Here is an 18,797-nt window from a genome sequence, read left to right on the forward strand (position 1 = left end):
CGGATGCACCGTTGGTTTGGGAATTGCTCTGCCAAGAGTTGTGGACGTTAGCCAGTTCATCTCACAGATCAGAATTCCCACGATTGACTCTATCTACATTTCATGTTGCCACAGAAACGCAGCAAACATCGTCAAGGATTAGTCCCACCCTGGCTATTCCTCTCCCTGCTCCCATGATGCAGAAGATACAAGTGGCCAAAAGTGATTGTCACCGACTGAAGAACAGCTTCTTTCCCTCTGTTATCAGGCCTCTGAACAGTCCTTTCATAAGCAAGGGTACGGTCTGATTCACCACCACCGGTCTTAGTCTCTGGAACCAGTGTGCTACAATGCTGAGAAATATATTGTGCACTCAACCATTTGTTATGGCGATAGGAGCAGCATTTGTCTGCAATTTAATAGGTTGATGAGCGATGCATATTTAGCATCAACCATTTTCCCATTTTCTCCTCCATCTATTTTGGCCGTAGATATTTGGTTTCCACCCTCCTTGGGTAGAGAATTCCTAAGATCCATGATCTCTGAAGGTCCTCGCTATTAAGCCTAACCTGTTCAACCTTTCCTCATATGTCAACTCTTTCATGTCTGGATTTACCCTTGTGATATTTCTCTGCATTGCTTCTAAATCAAGGACAATCAAATTGTATTAATCCGACATCCTCGAGAGTTTGTTGGTATTATTATTTCTGTGTACATTGACTTTTTAAAAATATGTTATACAGTAACATTTCAGGTGGTAAAATTTGAAGGGCGTTGGGAAACAGAACGAGTTAAGATTCAAAGGTGCGAGGCCAATAGAATCGATGAGTTTAAAGAGAGTAGTGGAATGGGACTCTGGTGAGTGGATGGGGAATGTTAGAACCTGGGCCCCACCATAAATATAAACTAAATACTGAACCTTCACAATTTCCGAATAGTGGATAATTCGAGTCTTATTAGAACCTGCCTTAAATTTGGAGCCATAACTGCATTGTATTCCATTGCGGGCTCATCAGGAACTTGTCAAGTTGCAGCAACACACTGGTGTTTGTTCTGCATACCTCTTTCAGTAAAGACCAACTTTCTTTTCCCTTCTCTTGTGTCCCATATAATAGGACCTCCAGATTTGCTTTGCATTGTAATATTTTGGGGTTTTAATTGGTCTAATGAAAATAGATAGATGGGCATCATGGTCGGTATTGATAGATGGGCTGAATGACACTGATTCTGTTTAATAATTTACGTTTCCCCTTTTCCCTAATCAAGATGCGTATTGAAAATCATGCATTATGTAATCTGTCAATGGCATCACTTTAAAAAATTGCAGTTCACTTTTGTAATTGGCCATTTATAGCAACCAGAGATTTTGTCTATTAAAGTAGATATCAGTGAACTGTTGCACTGTTTATAGATCTAAATTTGAGTCTTGATAGACAGAATTGTGCATTTAAGCTCCCTTCGAACTGGAAGAAGTGCAATGCATTGCTTAATAACGGCTGTGAAAGGTGAATGTGACCTGTCTTACTGTTAGTTACCAGTCTCGAGGTGTAGAAATGGATAGTGTGAAAAGCGGATAAAGCATGTGAGCACAAGGAACATTCCTCTCAAGCCACCAAATTTGAGACTATTGCTGAAGTTTTGATAAATGCTCAGTTGTCCTGCAGTTAAAATGCTTTTTACGCTATAACTCAGTTTTGTTGCTATAAGAAATCTGAATACTTGTTCTTTTTCTCCAAACAGTACTGAATCAGCTTCCACTTCCCTCTCCACTACCAGCTACCACTACCAAAAGCTTGTTGTTTGGAGGGAGAATTGCCGAAGATGTAAATTGCCTCATGGGCTGTCGAGATGAGAGCCTTGTCACGCAGTTAGTACATAGCCTCAGTCAAGTCTCCACAGATCACATGTGAGTATGATTGTGTTATTTTCCGAATAGCAGAGGTTGTTGGAAATGTATTATTGCAGAGTGCGTATGCCAGGTTGGCACAGCATGAGCATGACGAATGAGTGTTTTAGTCACCAATGCTTGTGTTTTTAATGGTTCGAATAGAAATAAATATTCTGTTGTTGGAAATCTGCAACAAAGGGAAAACTGTTTGCATTTCTGGTGTATAATGATGTATAATCAGATCTTGGGTGTCTGTGTAAGAAAGAACTGCAGATGCTGGTTTAAATCGATGGTCTCCTGTTGGCCCAGCACTTCTACTCCCCCTCCTATTGCCAATCTAACCTTTCTGTCCTGGGCCTCCTCCATTGTCAGAGTGAGGCCCAGCGCAAATTGGAGGAACAGCACCTCATATTTCGCTTGGGTAGTTTACACCCCAACGGTATAAACATTGACTTCTCTAACTTCAGATAGCCCTTGCTTTCTCTCTCCATCCGCTTCCCCTTCCTAGTTCTCCCGCTAGTCTTACTGTCTCCACCTACATTCTAACTTTGTCCCGCCCTCTCCCCTGACATCAGTCTGAAGAAGGGTCTCGGCCTGAAACGTCACCCATTTCTTCTCTCCAGAGATGCTGCCTCACCCGCTGAGTCATAGCTTTTTGTGTTCCTTATTGCAGCCACCTGCATTTCCTAGTATAAGCGAGTTCGGTATTCCGAAAAATGCAAGGAATCATGGGATTTGTCAGGGGTCACCCGCGATAAACAATCTCGGCGACTGTGCTGCTGCATGGGTGCAGACCTGCGTTTCGTCCGTGGTCGTGGTCGGGCCCGGGTCTCCGGCTCTGTTGAGTTGCTGCTGGGTCGTCCCCATCCCCTCCCGGATGTCCCATCCCTGTCCGGGGTCGGCCGTTGATGTCCAGGGTGGCCCTGGACTGGTGGGGTGCCGGTCCATTGCAGTGGCGGCCCGGGCTTGCAGCCAGCGCGGAGAAGAAGCGCTAACTCCACTGCTCCGGGCCCGTCAGCCAGGGCTGTCGGTTGACCCGGCGGGACAGGCTGAGTTGAGCTGGAGTTGGCGTTTCTTCTCCGTGCTGTCTGTGGGCCTGGGCCGCTGCTGCGGTGGGCCGGTGTCCCGTCGGTCCGGGGCTGTCGGTTGGCCCGACGAGACAGGCAGAGTTGGGCTGGAGTTGGCGCTTCTTCTCCACGCTGGCGGTGGGCCTGGGCCGCTGCAGTCGGACAGGGATGGGACACTCGGGTGGGGGCTCTGGTTTGATCCTGGCTGCGGATGGGGTGCGGGTCTGTGTACATGCAGCGGCGCAGCTGTCGCGAGTGTTTATCGCAGGTGACCTCTGACCTGGGCATGAGGAGTCGGAATACCGAACTCGCTTATTGCCATTAACTTGATTGTTATTTGGGGTTCATTGCCTTTTGTGTAATATACTTTATCCATTTTTTTAATACTCTGTTTGTCAATTAGATTATCTTAGCTTGGACATCATGTTCAATTGTGTTGTACAAATAATAATGGCCCTGATGTTACAAGATGCTATTTAATAGCATTGATGACATTTAATCCAGTGGTCAAAACCCATAAATATAAAAAATAGCTGTCAGTTACATTGTACCAAAGCACATTTTGAATATGTCAAAAGTTTTCCTAAATCTTATATAAACAACATTCACTGCCCTATCCTCATAATCATCTTCACCTCTGAAAATTGAATCAGGTTTGTAAGACTGGGTGTTATTTCAAGGTGATAGAAGTAGTGGGTTTGGGACATTTTGCAAAGAAGCAGTGAGAAACTATTAGAGTGCGTTTTGTAGTGGATTAAAGCGGAAGTCGTGTAAAGCTGCAGATGATAGCATGTGGATCAAGTAAGTTGGGTTGGGGGTGAGGACTCTCATCTTAACACACCTCTAATTTTATAAACTTCTTTCGTCCATCTTCAGTCTCTGACTCTTCATAAAAAACAATCCATATTTGTCTATCATGTTCAGTGCTCTTTATTATTCGTATGGCTGTATGGCGACCACACATTTCACTGTACCAATTAGTACATGTGACAAATAAATGTATCTTGTCAAGAGTGTATTATTGTCATATGACCCAGATAGGACAATGAAATTCTTACTTGCTGCAGCACAACAGAATATGCAAACACAGTACATAACGGGAGAAAAAAAAGTTCAGTGTGACTATATACACAATCACACATACTCAATAAACAAACAAATAAAGTGCAATAATAATAATAATAATAGTCTGTTGTAGTTCAGAGCTTATTTGTTGTCGTGTTTTATCGCCTGATGGTTGTCGGGAAGAAGCTGTTCCTGAACTTGGACGTTACAGTTTTCAGGCTCCTGTACCTTCTTCCCGATGGCAGTGGTGAAATGAGTGTGTGGCCAGGATGGTGTGGGTCTTTGATGATGTTGGCTGCATTTTTGAGGCAGCGACTTCGATAAATCTCTTTGATGGTGGGGAGGTCAGAGCTGGTAATGGACTGGGCAGTGTTCACAACTTTTTGCAATCTTTTCCGCTCCTGGATGTTCAAGTTGCCGAACCAAGCCATGATGCGACCAGTCAGTATGCTCTCTACTGTGCACTCGTGGAAGTCGAAGAGAATCCTCTCTGACATACCGAATCTCTGTAGTCTTCTCAGGAAGTAGAGGCGCTGTCCGGCAATAATACCCTCTAAACCAAGCAGTGTCTGGTAAACCTCTTCTGCGCCCTCTCCAAGCTTCCATCTGTGGAGGCAAGGGGGTCATGGACATTTTGACGAGGCCCTGCATCATGAATCAATGCAGATATGCTTAAGTGTCTAGAATATTTATTTATGGGGAGGGAATTGGGAGAAGAAGGGGCATCATAGTGGGAGAAATGACCGTATATCAGGGTGGGGGACGGGTACAGGAATATGTAAGGGGGGGGGGGGCACGTTTAGTTAAAATTGGAGAATTGAATTTTCATCCTGTTGTAACCTACCCACACGGCACATGAGGTGTTGTCCCTCCATTTGTATGTGTGGCCCCACTCTGGTAATGTGGAGGCCTAGGACTGAAAAGTAATTATGAGAAGGGAAGGTAAAACTGTTAGCACCTGGGAGATCCAGAAGGCCTTGGCAGATAAAGCACAGCTATTCAGTGCCTAGTCTACACTTGGTCTTGCCGATGTATAAGGAGGTGACGATGGGAGAGCCGAATGCAGTAGATAGGGTGATACAGTGTGGAAACAGGCCCTTTGGCCCAACTTGCCCACACCGACCAACATGCCCCATCTACTCGAGTCCCACCTGCCTGTGTTAGCCCATATTCTTCTAAACCTGTCCAATCCATGTATCTGTCCAAATGTTTCTTAAACGGTGCGATACTACCTGCCTCGAATACCTCCTCTGGCAACTCGTTCCATACACCCACCTGTGTGAACCCCTCAGGTTCCTATTAAATCTTTCGCCCCTCACCTTATACTTACAATGCCCGCCATCATGTTTGGGACAAAGACCCATCATTTATTTATTTGCCTCTGTACACAATTTGAGATTAGTAATCGAAATAAATCACATGTGGTTAAAGTGCACATTGTCAGATTTAAAAAAAAGGCAATTTTTATACATTTTGGTTTCACCATGTAGAAATTACAGCTGTGTTTATACATAGTCCACCCATTTCAGGGCATTATAATGTTTAGGACACAGCAATGTCATGTAAATGAAAGCAGTCATGTTTAGTATTTTGTTGCATATCCTTTGCATGCAATGACTGCTTGAAGTCTGTGATTCATGGACATCACCAGTTGCTGGGTGTCTTCTCTGGTGATGCTCTGCCAGGCCTGTATTGCAGCCATCTTTAGCTTATGCTTGTTTTGGGGGCTAGTCCCCTTCAGTTTTCTCTTCAGCATATAAAAGGCATGCTCAATTGGGTTCAGATCGGGAGATTGACTTGGCCACAAGAATTGACCATTTATTAGCTTTGAAAAACTCCTTTGTTGCTTTAGCAGTATCTTTGGGATCATTGTCTTGCTGTAGAATGAACTGCCAGCCAATGAGTTTTGAGACATTTGTTTGAACTTGAGCAGATAGGATGTGTCTAACACTTCAGAATTCATTATGCTACTACCATTAAGCAGTTGTATCAGCAATGAAGATAAGAGAGCCATTACCTTCAGCAGTATACATGCTAGGCCATAATACCCCCACCACCGTGTTCTGCGGACAGCGGTCATTGACAAATCCACACCTGACTCTTGAAGAGTATTTCTGATCTGTCAGACAGGTATTTAGGGATTTTTCTTTATTATAGAACTCTTCTGTCATCAGCTGTGGAGGTCTTCCTTGGCCTGCCAGTCCCTTTGCGATTAGTAAGCTCATCAGTGCTCTCTTTCTTAATTATGTTCCAAACAGTTGATTTTGATAAGCCTAATGTTTGGTTGATGTCTCTAACAGTTTTATTCTTGTTTCTCAGTCTCATAAAGGCTTCTTTGACTTTCATTGGCACAACTTTGGTCGTCATGTTGATAAACAGCAATAAAAGTTTCCAAAGGTGATGGAAAGACTGGAGGAAAGACTAGGTACTGAGAGCTCTCTTATACCTGCATTAAGGAGGCATTTAAACACACCTGAGCAATTACAAACACGTGTGAAACCATGTGTCCCAAACATTATGGTGCCCTGAAATGTATAAATACAGCTGTAATTTCTACATGGTGAAACTAAAATGTATAAAGATACCCTTTAATAAAATCTGACAATGTGCACTTTAACCACATGTGATATTTTCTGTTAAAAATCTCAAAGTGTGGAGTACAGAGGTAAATAAATAAATGATGGGTCTTTGTCCCAAACATTATAGAGGGCACTGTATGTCCTCTGGTTCTTTATTCCCCTACACTGGGCACGAGACTCTGTGTGTCTACCCAATCTATTCCTCTCATGATTTTGCACACTTCTAACTTTTGATGAGAGGGAACGGCACCATCATACAGTGGGAGAGTTGCTGCCTTGCAATGCAAGAGATCCGGATTCGATCCCGAGTCAGGGCTCTCGCTTAACTTTTTTTCTCTGTTGCCAGCTGGGCAACCTAGGCAGCTTTTTAGGTTGCCAAATGACAGTTTAGGTGGCCATTTAAGACGGCTCGCTTGACAAGTGCGATAATGTGCTTGGACGAAGTGCATAGTTACCAGTCAGAATTATGGTCAATGAAGCATTCACATATTATTTCTGCTTCAAATAAAGTCACAAACTAAACATATTCACCAATCAAGACATGATATATACCACAATGACATGCAGCAAAATTACAATACAGTATCTCATCTCTTTTTACACATTGCAATGAATGCAATTTTTATTATTTCTTTCCACTTCCAAACAAAATTCTGGTTGGATTATTCAGCGTATGATCAACCTCAGTGAGACCAAGTGCAGTCTTGGCAGTGCAGGCCGCCTTGCACATGCGCATTGCTATGGCCAGCACGTCCTCCCCCCTGCACATGCGCACATCCACGAACGGCACATCATTGGCCGCCCTGCGCATGCGTACTGCCATGACAACTGGTCGGCGCTGGGCACTTTCTCCCTCGCTTTGAATTGTGGGAGATTTGGCCGCCATTGCTGTCCGGTCGCTGCCTCGCCGCAACCGCTGAAAACTAACGCAGAATCATTCCCTGACCCTGGATCAGGAGTAACACCTTGGAGTAACTCTTGCTTCTGGTTTCCTGGTCCTCCATAAATATTCTAAATGGAATTTAAACTGGAGGTGGTGGAGGGCTGAACAATAACAGCCTATTGCATTTTATCTGTTTATTTATTGTGTATATATATGGTCTATGGTATATAAACACACTGAACCTTTATCTCCTGTTCTGTATTATGTTTACATATTCTGTTGTGCTGCAGCAAGCAAGAATTTCATTGTCCTATCTGGGACACATGACAATAAAACTCTCTTGACTTGGACTTAAGCAAATAAGGGTTCTTGGGGGAAAAAAGAACTACCTTAAATTTAGTTGCGTCTGGTTGGGTAACTGGTAGGGTGAAGACTATACCATGCTTTAATTATGCGGGGGAACTACATGGAACAGCCAGCAACTCAGGATAGAAGAAATTGGGTGACGTTTCGGGTAGAGACCCTTCTTTAGACTCCCTCTGGTTTTAGTGTCTTTAGTTTAATTTAAAGATACAGCGTGGAAACAGGCCCTTCAGCACACCGAGTCCACGTCGACCACTGATCACCCGTACACTAGTTCTTTCCCACACATTAGCGGAGTAAGTCAAGAGTGTTTTATTCTCTCACGTCCCAGTTAGAACAATGAAATCCTTACTTGCAGCAGCACAACAGAATATGTAAACATAGTACTCTGTAAACAATGTTATAAACGAGAAAACAAAACGGTGTATATTTATATATGAATATATAACTATATAAATATATATGTGTGTGTATAATATATATACCCACACACGCACACACAATTTCCCTCCTGGGATTAATAAAGTCTATCATATAGTATCGTGTGTGTGGGATAGACACAAAAAGCTGGAGTAACTCAACAGACCAGACAGAATCTCTGGACAAAAGGAAAATATTATGTTTTGGGTTGGGTCTGAAATAGGTTCCTGCACACCTTTGGAATGTGGAAGTAAATAAGAGCACCCAGAGAAAACCCATGCGATAAAGGGGAAAAGGAGCAAACTTCATACAGACAGCACCCATATTCAGGATCAATTCCGGGTCTCTGGCACTTTTAGGCAGCAACTTTATGGCCAATGTACAGCCCCATAGTCTTGAACTTAATTAAAACGACAAGTGTAGCATTTCCTGCGGTTGCAAGGCAAAGTGCCAGGAGAGGGGGTTGTTTGAGTGGGAAGGGACGAATTGACCAGGGAGTTACGGAGGGAGCGGTCTCTGCGGAAAGCCAACGGGAGGAGATGGGAAGTTATGGCCAGTGGTGGGATCCCATTGGTAGACAAAAAAGCTGGAGAAAATCAGCGGGTAAGGCAGCATCTGTGGAGCGAAGGAATAGACGACGTTTCGGGTCGAGACCCTTCTTCAGATTGATGTCGGGGGGGGGCGGCGGGGTTGACATGAAAAAGAAAGGAAGAGGCGGAGACAATAGGCTGTGGGAGAGCTGGGAATGGGAGGGGAAGGAGGGAGAAAGCAAGGACTACCTGAAATTAGAGAAGCCAATGTGCATACTGCTGGGGTGTAAACTACCCAAGCAAATATGAGGTGCTGCTCCTCCAATATGCGGTGGGCCTCACTCTGGCCATGGAGGAGGCCCAGGATAGAAAGGTCGGATTCGGAATGGGAGGGGGAGTTGAAGTGTTGAGCCACCGGGAGATCAGGTTGGTTATTGCGAACTGAGTGGAGGTGTTGTGCGAAGCGATCGCCAAGCCTGCTCTTGGTCTCACCGAGGTTGATCATACGCTGAATAATCCAACCACATTTTTGTTTCGAAGTGGAAAGAAATAATAGAAATTGTATTCATTGCAACGTGTAAAAAGAGTTAAGATACTGTATTATAATTTTGCTGCATGTCATTGTGGTATATATCATGTCTTGATTGGTGAATATGTTTAGTTTGTGACTTTATTTGAAGCAGAAATAATATGTGAGTGCTTCATTGAGCATAATTCCGACTGGTAAGTACGCACTTCATCCAAGCACATTATCACACGCAAGCCGTCTTAAATGACCATCTAAACTGTCATTTGGCAACTTAAAAAGCTGCCAAGGTTACCCGGCTGACAACAGAGAAAATAAATTAAGTGAGAGCCCTGCAAGGTGTATGATATTGTTGACACTGTCATAGGCCTTTCTTACATATGCTGTCACAACGCATTGTAATCTCTAAACAACCCTTCAGTAATTTTCCTTGCCCTCCATTTCAGAATAATAGTGTTTTAAGCCAATAACTCGACACTAGCACTGGTAATAAATAAATAAATAAAACACCGCTTTCCAGCCCCTTATCCCATTGGCCACGCTCGGCCGTAAATCGGTGTCAATCTGGTGGACCATCTTCCTCTAGTCGTGGGGTGGGGGGTCCTTACAAGTGGAACAGTTTAGGGCCTCTCTTCATCTAAATCCGGCCCTGGTCTCGACTTCGCCTATTCCTTCTCTCCATAAATACTGCCTCATCCGCTGATTTTCTCCAGCTTTGTCTACCAACGGGATCCCACCATTGGCCACATCTTCCCATCTCCTCCCCTGTCGGCTTTCCGCAGAGACCGTTCCCTCCGTAACTCCTTGATCATTTCGTCCCAAACCACCCAAACCACCACCTCTCCTGGCATTTTCCCTTGCAACCACAGGAAATGCTACACTTGTCACTTTACCTGCCCCCTTGACTCCATTCAAGGACCCAATCCGTCTTTCCAGGTGCGGCAGAGGTTCATCTCCAACCTCGTCTATTGCATCCACTGCTCTAGGTGTCAGCTGCTCTACATCGGTGAGACCAAGCTTAGGCTTGGCGAATGCTTTGCCCAACACGTCCGCTCGGTTCGCAATAACCAACCTCATCTCCCGGTGGCTCAGAACTTCAACTCACCCTCCCATTCCGAATCCGACCTTTCTGTCCTGGGCCTCCTCCATGGCCAGAGTGAGGCCCACCGTAAATTGGAGGCGCAGCACCTCTTATTTTGCTGGGGCAGTTTACACCCCAGCGGTATGAAAATTGACAGGAAGTCCCGGCTTTCTCCTCCGCTTCTCAGCTCTCCCTCAGCCCACTGTCTCCGCCTCTACCTTTCTTCTTCTCACCTCCTCCCCCACCCTCACATCAGTCTGAAGAAGGGTCTCGACCCAAAACGTCACCTATTACCTTCGCTCCATAGATGCTGCCTCACCAGTTGAGTTTCTCCAGCATTTTTGTCAACCCATTCACATAAGTTCTGTTATCCCACTTTCCTCACTCACTTCCTACACATTAGGGGCAATTTTACAGAGACAAGTTAACCTACAAAGCCCATGCATCTTTGGGATGTGGGAGGAAACCTACATGCTTGCAGGGAGAATGTGCAAATTGAACACAGACAATGGCCGAGAACAGGATCGAACACAGATCTCTGGCGTGTAGCAACAAGTCCACCAGCTGTGCCACTGTATTTTATTTTCAACTCACAAAAAATTATACGGTGATAACTTTGGTTACTAAAAAATAAATAAACTATCCACTTTCAGTCTTAAATCTCCAAGTGACGCAATGTCCCCCATTACAGCTACTGTATGTTTTAATTCAGTTTGAGACTATGGGGCAGTACATTGGCCATAAAGTTGCTGCCTAAAATTGCCAGAGACCCGGAATTGATCCTGAATATGGGTGCAGTCTGTATGGAGCTTGCTCCTTTTCCTTTTGATCACATGGGTTTTCTCCGGGTGCTCTTGTTTCCTTCCACATTCCAAAGGTGTGCAGGAACCTTTTTCAGACCCAACCCAAAACTTAATATTTTCTTTTTGTCCAGATATCCTGTCTGACCTGTTGAGTTACTCCAGCTTTTTGTGTCTATCTTCAGTTTAAACCAGCATCTGCAGTTCCTTCCTAACTTACACAATACTATACGATAGAACTTTATTAATCCCAGGAGGGAAATTGTGTGTGTGTGTGTGTGTATAAATATACACTGTTTTGTTTTCTCGTTTTTAACATTGTTTACAGAGTTCTATGTTTATATATTCTGTTGTGCTGCTGCAAGTAAGGATTTCATTGTTCTAACTGGGACATGAGCGAATAAAACACTCTTGACTCTTGATTTACGTCGCTAATGTGTGGGATAGAACTAGTGTACGGGTGATCGGTGGTCGGCATGGACTCGGTGGGCCGAAGGGCCTGTTTCCATGCTGTATCTTTAAATTAATCTAAAAACACTAAAACCAGAGGAAATCTAAAGAAGGGTCTCTACCCGAAACGTCACCCAATTTCTTCCATCCAGAGATTCTGGCTGCTCCATGGAGTTTCCCCGCACAATTAAAGCATGGAATAGTCTTCACCCTACCATAGGCATCCAACCAGAAGCAATTAAATTTAAGGTTTATTTAAACTTTTTTGTTTAAGTCCAAGTCAAGTCAAGAGAGTTTTATTGTCATGTGTCCCAGATAGGACAATGAATATCTTGCTTGCTGCAGCACAACAGAATATGTAAACATAATACAGAACAGGAGATAAAAGTTCAGTGTGTCCAAATTCTGTTTAAATTCCATTTGGAATATTTTTGGAGGACCAGGAAACCAAGAAGCAAGAGTTACTCCAGGGAGTTACTCCAGCTCCAGTGAGTGATTCTACGTTGGTTTTCAGAGGTCGCGGCGAGGCGGCGACCGGACAGCAATGGCGGCCAGATCTCCCACAATGCAAAGGGAGGGAGAAAGTGGCCGACGCCGACCAGTTGCAGTGGCAGTGCGCAAGTGCAGGCCGGCACATGCGTACAACCACGGCCGATGATGAGCTGGCCAAAGATCCTCGCTATAGGATCTTTGGTGCTGGCCGTGGTTGTGCGCATGTGTAAGGAGGACTGCCGTGCCGGCGGACGGGGAGCGGACGGAGACACGGACACGGATTGCGGGCGGAGACTGAGATTGACAGAGAGAGAGAGAGAGAGAAAGATAGAGAGGGGGCCCGCTCAGAATCAAATGATTCCGGGTGAGATAGAGGTTCACATTAGACTTTAGAGAAACAATGCGGAAACATGTCCTTCGGATGTCCCGAGTGCTTGTCAAGCCGGGCAAAATGGCATGGCTTTTAGTTTGCCCGGCAAGACTGTAGGTTGCCATTGGCAACCGGGCAACCGCTAATTTAGAGTCCTGTGAGTACTGGAGCTGTCTATACTGAGATTGTATGTTCTCCCCGTGACCACATTGGTTTGTTCTGGATTCTCCATTTTCCTCCTACACTCCAAAGACATACAGGTTTGTAAGTTAATTGGCTTCTATAAATTGTAAATACTCTAATGTGTAGTTTGGTGCTAGTGTATGGACTGATATCTGGTCAGTGCGGACTCGGTGGTCCGAAGGGCATGTTTCTGCATTGTTTCTCTAAAGTCTAATGTGAACCTCTGTCTCACCCGGAAGGGCTGTTGGAGTCCTAGACCTACATTATGGAAACAGGCTCCCCGGCAAAACTTGTCCATGCCGACCAAGATGTCCATGTATGCTGGTTCCGCTTGCCCGCATTTGGCTCATATCCCTCTCAACCTTTCCTATCCATGTCCTTGCAATCCTTTCCGTAGCTTCCCACAGTGTCCGATAAATCCGGTCAGGCCCAGAAAATGTATCATCTTCATGCCTTAAGATGTCCACCTCCTCTACCTTAATATGAACTGTCCTCAAGACATCTTTATTTCTGCTTCAGGTTCCCTAGTCTTCATGTCTTTCTCCAGAGTGAAATCAGAAGAGTAATACTAATGGAAGACTGTGCTCATCTCCTGCAGCTCCTCACATAGGTAATCACTTAGGTTTCTGAGGGGCCATATTCTATCTCTAGTTCCCCTCTTTCCCTTAATGTACATAGAACAGTACAACACAAGAGCAGGCCCTTCATCCTACAATGACTGTGCAGAACATGATGCCAATATCATCACTTATTTTCCTGCACATAACCTATGTCTCCATTCCATGAATATCCACGTGCCTAATCAAAAGTTAGTTACATGCCACTAACGTTTCTGCTTCAGCCACTACCCCCAGCAGCATGTTCCAGTCACTCGCAGCACCCCCCCCCCCCCCCCCCCCCCGTTGTATTAAAAAAAAGTTACTGTCTGCCCTATGTAATCCTCTAATTTAAAGGATACTTGAACTGGTATATGCATAGGAAAGGTTTAGATGATATGGAACAAATGTGGCCAAATAGGATTAGCCGAGTTGGAGAATCTTGGCTGGCATGGACGAGTTGGATCCATAAGCCTGAAGCAAATTTTCTTCATTACCTCCTCAAAAATAAAAAAACTCTGTGTGGCAGCATTTCTCCTGCGTATTACCATGTTGACACCTAATCAATCATTGTCTCTCCAAGTGAACATACAGTGCCCTCCATAATGTTTGGGACAAAGACACATTATTTATTTATTTGCCTCTGTACTCCACAATTTGAGATTTGGAATAGAAAAAAAATCACATGTGATTAAAGTGCACAGTGTCAGATTTTATTGGAGGCCATTTTTATATATTTTGGTTTTACCATGTAGAAATTATGGCAGTATTTATACATAGTCCTCCCCCCCATATAGAATTCTCTCTATAATAAAGAAAAAAAAACAAACACCTGTCCGACAGATCAGAAACACTCTTCAGGAGTCGGGTGTGTTATTTGTCAATGACCACTGTCCACAGAAGACTTAATGAACAGAAATATAGAGGCGACACTGCAAGATGCAAGCCACTGGTTAGCCGCAAAAATAGTATGGCCAGGTTACAGTTTGCCAAGAAGTATTTAAGAGCAACCACAGTTCTGGAAAAAGGTCTTGTAGACAGATGAGACGAAGATTAACATATCAGAGTGATGGCAAGATCAAAGTATGGAGGAGAGAAGGAACTGCCCAAGATCCAAAGCATACCACCTCAACTGTGAAACACGGTGGTGGGGGTGTTATGGCCTGGGCATGTATAGCTGCTGAAGGTACTGGCTCACTTATCTTAATTGATGATACAACAGCTGATGGTAGCAGCATAATGAATTCTGAAATATATACACACATCCTATCTGCTCAAGTTCAAACAAATGCCTCAAAACTCATTGGCCAGTGGTTCATTCTCCTGCAAGACAATGATCCCAAACATACTGCTAAAGCAACGAAGTAGTGTTTCAAAGCTAAGGAATGGTCAATTCTTGAGTGGCCAAGTCAATCACTCGATCTGAACCGAATTGAGCATGCCTTTTATATGCTGAAGAGAAAACTGAAGGGGACTAGCCCCCAAAACAAGCATAAGCTAAAGATGGCTGTAATACAGGCCTGGCAGAGCATCACCAGAGAAGACACCCAGCAACTGGTGATGTCCATGAATCGCAGACTTCAAGCAGTCATTACATGCAAAGGATATGCACCAAAATACTAAACATGACTACTTTCATTTACATGACACTGCTGTGCCCCAAACATTATGGTGCTCTGAAATGGGGGGACTTTCTGCATGGTGAAACCAAAATGTATAAAAATGGCCTTCAATAAAATCTGACAATGTGCACTTTAACCACATGGCATTTTTTCTATTACAAATCTCAAATTGTGGTGTACAGAGGCAAATAAATTTTCAGTCTTAAATCTCTAAGTGACGCGATGTCCCCCTTTACAGCTACTGTATGTTTTAATTCAGTTCAAGACTATAGGGCACTACATTGGCCATAAGGTTGCTGCCTAAAAGTGCCAGAGACCCGGAATTGATCCTGAATATTGGTGCTATCTGAATGGAGTTTGCTTCCTTTTTCCTTTGATCGCATGGGATTTCTCCGGGTGCTCTTGTTTCCTTCCACATTCCAAAGGTGTGCAGGAAGCTTTTTCAGACCCAATCCAAAACGTAATATTTTCCTTCTGTCCAGAGATTCAGTCTGACCTGTAGAGTCACTCCAGCTTTTTGTGTCCATCTTCAGTTTAAACCAGCATCTGCAGTTCGTTCCTACACACACGATCCTATACGATAGAACATTATTAATCCCAGGAGGGAAATTGTGTGTGTGTGTGTGTGTATAAATATACACTGTTTTGTTTTCTCGTTTCTGTGTATATTATAGTTATATATCATTATATAATATTATTTGATATATATTATACAATTATTTATGTGTGTGTGTGTGTATATATAGATATATATTCATATATAAATATACACTGTTTTGTTTCCTCGTTTATAACATTGTTTACAGAGTACTATGTTTACATATTCTGTTGTGCTGCTGCAAGTAAGGATTTCATTGTTCTAACTGGGACATGAGAGAATAAAATACTCTTGACTCTTGACCTACGTCGCTAATGTGTGGGATAGAACTAGTGTACGGGTGGTCGGCGTGCACTCGGTGGGCTGAAGGGCCTGTTTCCACGCTGTATCTTTAAATTAAATTAAAACCACTAAAACCAGAGGAAATCTAAAGAAGGGTCTCTACCCGAAACGTCACCCAATTTCTTCTATCCAGAGTTGCTGGCTGCTCCATGGAGTTCCCCCGCACAATTAAAGCATGGTATAGTCTTCACCCTACCATAGTTACCCAACCAGATGCAGCTAAATTTAAGGTAGTTCTTTTTTCCCCCAAGAACCCCTTTTTTTTGATTGTCCAAGTCCAGAGTCAAGAGAGTTTTATTGTCATGTGTCCCAGATAGGACAATGACGGAATATGTGAACATAATACAGAACAGGAGATAAAAGTTCAGTGTGTCTATACAGGGTGGCAGTGTGAACTGTGAAGAGGATGTTAGGAGGTTTCAGGGTGATCTGAACAGGTTGAGTGAGTGGGCAGATGCGTGGCAGATGCAGTATAATATAGATAAATGTGAGGTTATTCACTTTGGTGGCAAAAACAAGGGGGCAGATTATTATCTCAATGGGATAGGTTAGGTAAGGGGGAGGTACAGCGAGACCTAGGCGTCCTTGTAGACCGGTCACTGAAAGTTGACGTGCAGGTACAGCAGGCAGTGAAGAAAGCTAATGGAAATGTTGGCTTTCATAACAAGAGGATTTCAGTATAGGAGTAGAGAGGTTCTTCTGCAGTTGTATAGGGCTCTGGTAAGACCACATCTGGAGTATTGTGTTGAGTTTTGGTCTCCTAATTTGAGGAAGGACATCACTGGAGTTTAGAAGGATGAGGGGGATCTAATAGAAACATATAAAATTATAAAGGGGCTGGACAGGCTAGATGCAGGAAAAATGTTCCCAATGTTGGGCGAGTCCAAAACCATGGGCCACAGTCTTAGAATAAAGGGGAGGCCATTTAAGACTGAGGCGAGAAAAAACTTCTTTCACCCAGAGAGTTGTGAATTTGTGGAATTCCGTGCCACAGAGAGCAGTGGAGGCCAAATCACTGGATGGATTTAAGAGAGAGTTAGATAGAGCTCTAGGGGCTAGTGGTTTCAAGGGATATGGGGAGAAGGCAGGCACGGGTTATTGATTGGGGACGATCAGCCATGATCACAATGAATGGCGGTGCTGGCTCGAAGGGCCGAATGGCCTCCTCCTGCACCTATTTTCTATATACCATGGACCATATATATACACAATCAATAAACAGATAAAGTGCAATAGGCTGTTATTGTTCAGAGTGTGGAGTTTGGTGGGGGACCCTCAAACACCTCCAGTTTAAATTCCATTTGGAATATTTTTGGAGGAGCAGAAAACCAAGAAGCAAGAGTTGCTCCAGGGAGTGATTCTGCGTTGGTTTTCAGCGGTCGTGGCGAGGCGGCAGCAATGGCGGCTAGATCTCCCACAATGCAAAGGGAGGGAGAAAGTGCCCGGCGCCGACCAGTTGCTGTGGCAGTGCACATGTGCAGGGCGGCCGATGATGTGCAGGCCGTGGCGGTGCGCATGTGCAAGGCTGCCGGCGGATGAGGACCGGAGGCCCGAACACGGATGGCGGGCGGAGATGGAGAGTGACAGAGAGAGAGATAGTGAGAGGGGGCCCACTCAGAGTTGAACGGCCCGGATGCTTGCCAAGCCGGGTAAAATGGCATGGCTTTTAGGTTGCCCGGCGGGACTTTAGATGGCCATTGGCACCCGGGCAACTGTTAATTTCGAGCCCTACTGTTCTTTGTTGAACAAGGGCCCCACAGGGCTATCCTCAAGATTTCTCGTACTTCACATTTGACTAGCAAACTTTCAAAAGTCTACTTTGGAGCCCTAGTAATCTCCTCCCTTGTTTCCAACAGCATCCATCCTGGGCAATAACATATCAGGCTCTGGGGAGTTATCCACCTTTTATCTCACATTTGCTCCTTCCTCACATGTTCCAGAATATCAGCCTGTCCAACTTTTTCCGTTTGGATTATGTATTTCAGGCATATGCAATTTTTTTTGAATTTCACTGACTATTTTGTAATGGCCTTGAGCCATCTAGTGGAATATTCTTGCAATACCCATGATGGCGTGTTAGCAAAATAGATGAACATGGCATAAATAGGAAATAGCGACAGGGGAAGAAATTACAACAGCACAAAATAATTTTTGATTTTTTCAGTTTGGACGGAACTAATGTTGACTTGGATTTTTAATACAATTCAGAGATTTCCAGGTGACACAAGTTAGGTATAGGGAAGGTGGCAATCCACTTCGAGAAAAGGCTGGTGAAATGTACTGATATATTGTAATTTTCATTCCATTTTGAGGTGATTCATTTTGGGAGAGTAAATATTGCAAATTAAGCTAATAGTGTTCACTATGGAGGCTACAAGTGATATCCTAGAAATGACAGTGGCCAGAAATGGGAAGCAATGCAGAAATAAAGGAAAATCATCAGAACAGTTGTACAAGTAAATTGTGGAGCTGGAAGTTGATACATTTCTAGTCTTGATGGATTTCCATCCTAGCATGGATAAATAAGTGACAAATGGTTTTAAATTTCCAAAATACTTAGGATTCGGGGACAATTTCATTAGTCTGTAATTTCATTTCAGTCTTTATATCAAAAGAGTATGGGAATAGGAAGGTTTGGCTATATTTATTAATATTCCTTGAGTAAAATGCTGTGGGTTATTGGTGGTGTGAGTCATAGTCAGAGAGCTATAAGGCAGGGAAACACGCCATTTGTTCCACGTTGTCCATGCTGATCAAGTTGGCATTTTGGGCAAGTTCAATTTGCCTGAATTAGGCCTGTATTCCACTAAACCCTTCCCATCTGCACATCTGTCCAAATGCCCTTTGAAATTCATAATTGATCCGATTCTATAGCTTTTTTTGACAATTTCTTTCATGTATGGACTTACCCACTGAGTGAAAAGGTTATCTCCGAGGTCCCTTTTAAATCTCTTTCCTCTCAG

At 43.9% G+C, this 18,797-nt stretch overlaps 1 protein-coding gene across 6 annotated transcripts in view; it reads left to right on the top strand.

Annotated features, from left to right (window-relative positions):
- Nucleotides 1–18,797, top strand: part of nipbl (NIPBL cohesin loading factor) — a 278,213-nt gene that overhangs the window by 80,794 nt on the left and 178,622 nt on the right. For all 6 annotated transcript variants that reach the window (XM_033018770.1, XM_033018771.1, XM_033018772.1 and 3 more), the window contains exon 3: nt 1,720–1,885. In XM_033018770.1, coding sequence (XP_032874661.1) covers nt 1,720–1,885 — 166 coding nt within the window. The remainder of the gene's footprint in view (nt 1–1,719; nt 1,886–18,797) is intronic.

This window comes from Amblyraja radiata, chromosome 3 (assembly GCF_010909765.2).
Source record: "Amblyraja radiata isolate CabotCenter1 chromosome 3, sAmbRad1.1.pri, whole genome shotgun sequence".
Classification (NCBI taxonomy): domain Eukaryota; kingdom Metazoa; phylum Chordata; class Chondrichthyes; order Rajiformes; family Rajidae; genus Amblyraja; species Amblyraja radiata.